This window comes from Notolepis coatsorum, assembly GCF_963971535.1.
Source record: "Notolepis coatsorum genome assembly, chromosome: 1".
In the NCBI taxonomy this organism is placed as follows: domain Eukaryota; kingdom Metazoa; phylum Chordata; class Actinopteri; order Aulopiformes; family Paralepididae; genus Notolepis; species Notolepis coatsorum.
This window is the reverse complement of record NC_140165.1, coordinates 243,549,219-243,551,718: the sequence shown is the minus strand read 5'-3', so window position 1 is coordinate 243,551,718 and position 2,500 is coordinate 243,549,219. Positions and strand designations below refer to the sequence as shown.

The window sequence follows — 2,500 nt, the reverse complement described above, 5'->3', positions numbered from 1 at the left end:
GTGGCCTGATAAGTGTGGGCTGTAGTCACACTGTGTGGCCTGATAAGTGTGGGCTGTAGTCACACTGTGAGGCCTGATAAGTGTGGGCTGTAGTCACACTGTGTGGCCTGATCAGTGTGGGCTGTAGTCACACTGTGAGGCCTGATAAGTGTGGGCTGTAGTCACACTGTGAGGCCTGATAAGTGTGGGCTGTAGTCACACTGTGTGTCCTGATAAGTGTGGGCTGTAGTCACACTGTGTGGCCTGATAAGTGTGGGCTGTAGTCACACTGTGTGTCCTGATAAACTGGGATGTAGTCACACTGTGTGGCCTGATAAGTGTGGGCTGTAGTCACACTGTGTGTCCTGATAAACTGGGATGTAGTCACACTGTGTGTCCTGATAAACTGGGCTGTAGTCACACTGTGTGGCCTGATAAACTGGGCTGTAGTCACACTGTGTGTCCTGATAAGTGTGGGCTGTAGTCACACTGTGTGTCCTGATAAACTGGGCTGTAGTCACACGGTGTGTCCTGATAAACTGGGCTGTAGTCAGACTGTGTGGCCTGATAAACTGGGCTGCAGTCAGACTGTGTGGCCTGATAAACTGGGCTGTAGTCACACTGTGTGGCCTGATAAACTGGGCTGTAGTCACACTGTGTGGCCTGATAAACTGGGCTGTAGTCACACTGTGTGGCCTGATAAACTGGGCTGTAGTCAGACTGTGTGTCCTGATAAACTGGGCTGTAGTCAGACTGTGTGGCCTGATAAACTGGGCTGTAGTCACACTGTGAGACCTGATAAACTGGGCTGTAGTCACACTGTGTGGCCTGATAAGTGTGGGCTGTAGTCACACTGTGTGTCCTGATAAACTGGGCTGTAGTCACACTGTGTGGCCTGATAAGTGTGGGCTGTAGTCAGACTGTGAGGCCTGATAAACTGGGCTGTAGTCACACTGTGAGGCCTGATAAACTGGGCTGTAGTCACACTGTGAGGCCTGATAAACTGGGCTGTAGTCACACTGTGTGGCCTGATAAACTGGGCTGTAGTCACACTGTGAGGCCTGATAAGCGTGGGCTGTAGTCAGACTGTGTGTCCTGATAAACTGGGCTGTAGTCACACTGTGAGGCCTGATAAACTGGGCTGTAGTCAGACTGTGAGGCCTGATAAACTGGGCTGTAGTCACACTGTGAGACCTGATAAACTGGGCTGTAGTCACAGTGTGGCCTGATAAACTGGGCTGTAGTCAGACTGTGAGGCCTGATAAACTGGGCTGTAGTCACACTGTGTGGCCTGATAAGCGTGGGCTGTAGTCAGACTGTGAGGCCTACCTTGTTCTCTGCGTAGGCCAGCCACCGGCCTCCCAGGGCGATGGGGTTGAGGTTGGGACCGGGGCAGGGGTAGCAGCCTGGAGGGACGGAGACATGGCATCTCATTCAGCAACAACACCAGATAATAATTACCAAAGAAAACCACTGCATTGTCCGCATACTTTTGTTTTTACAAAAAGCGAGTCTGGGATAATCCAGAGACTTAGAATAATGGCATGTTCCCCAGATCAATTTTAGAAGCCCGTCTTCATGTAGAAGGAGCGGGGGGGGGGGGGGTGGGGGCAGCCTCGTCCCCCCCAGAGTCTGTGTCTCTTAAAGCATTAATGTGTTTGAGAGGAGGCTCTAAAGATGAAAGGGGGCCTAATGAGGGTGGCTGACCCGTGTTTGTGTGTTGTGTGTGTGTGTGTGTGTGTGTGTGTGTGTGTGTGTGTGTGTGTGTGTGTGTGTGTGTGTGTGTGTGTGTGTGTGTACACATTATGACCTAATGGAGTCTGTGGTACCCAATCAAGTGAAGTTGGCTCCTCTCCTGATTGACTGGTAGACACACAGATCCCTGAAGGATCACACACACCTACACACTCACAAGCAAATGCACACAATCATACACAGTCACACACATTCTCACATAAACAAATGCACACATACATACACACTCACTCACTCACTCACACACACACACAAACAAATGCACATATACATACACACTCACACAAACAAATGTACACATACATACACACTCACACACATAGAAATGCACACATACTCACACAAACAAATGCACACATACTATATACACACTCACTCACACATACACACTCACACAAACAAATGCACACATACTGTACATTCACATTCACTCACACACACATACTCACACAAACAAATAATAAATAATAATAATAATAATAATAATAATAGATTGAATTTGTAATGCACTTTTTGTTTGCTGGGATCCCAAAGTGCTAAACAAATGCACACACACACACACATACTCACACAAACAAATAATAAATAATAATAATAATAGATTGAATTTGTAATGCACTTTTTGTTTGCTGGGATCCCAAAGTGCTAAACAAATGCACACACACATACACACTCACTCACACACACACACACATACTCATACAAACAAATGCACACACACGTACACACTCACTCACATACACATAATCACACAAAAAAATGCACA

The 2,500-nt window shown here is 47.3% G+C and overlaps 1 protein-coding gene across 1 annotated transcript in view; it reads right to left on the bottom strand.

Moving 5' to 3' along the window:
- The window catches only part of LOC311224497 (BCAS3 microtubule associated cell migration factor-like), a gene marked incomplete at its 3' end in the record, with an annotated part of 118,146 nt that overhangs the window by 21,964 nt on the left and 93,682 nt on the right, over positions 1-2,500 (bottom strand). Inside the window, exon 10 of the mRNA XM_084309516.1 lies at positions 1,309-1,385. Within this exon, the coding sequence (XP_084165642.1) occupies positions 1,309-1,385 (77 nt within the window). The remainder of the gene's footprint in view (positions 1-1,308; positions 1,386-2,500) is intronic.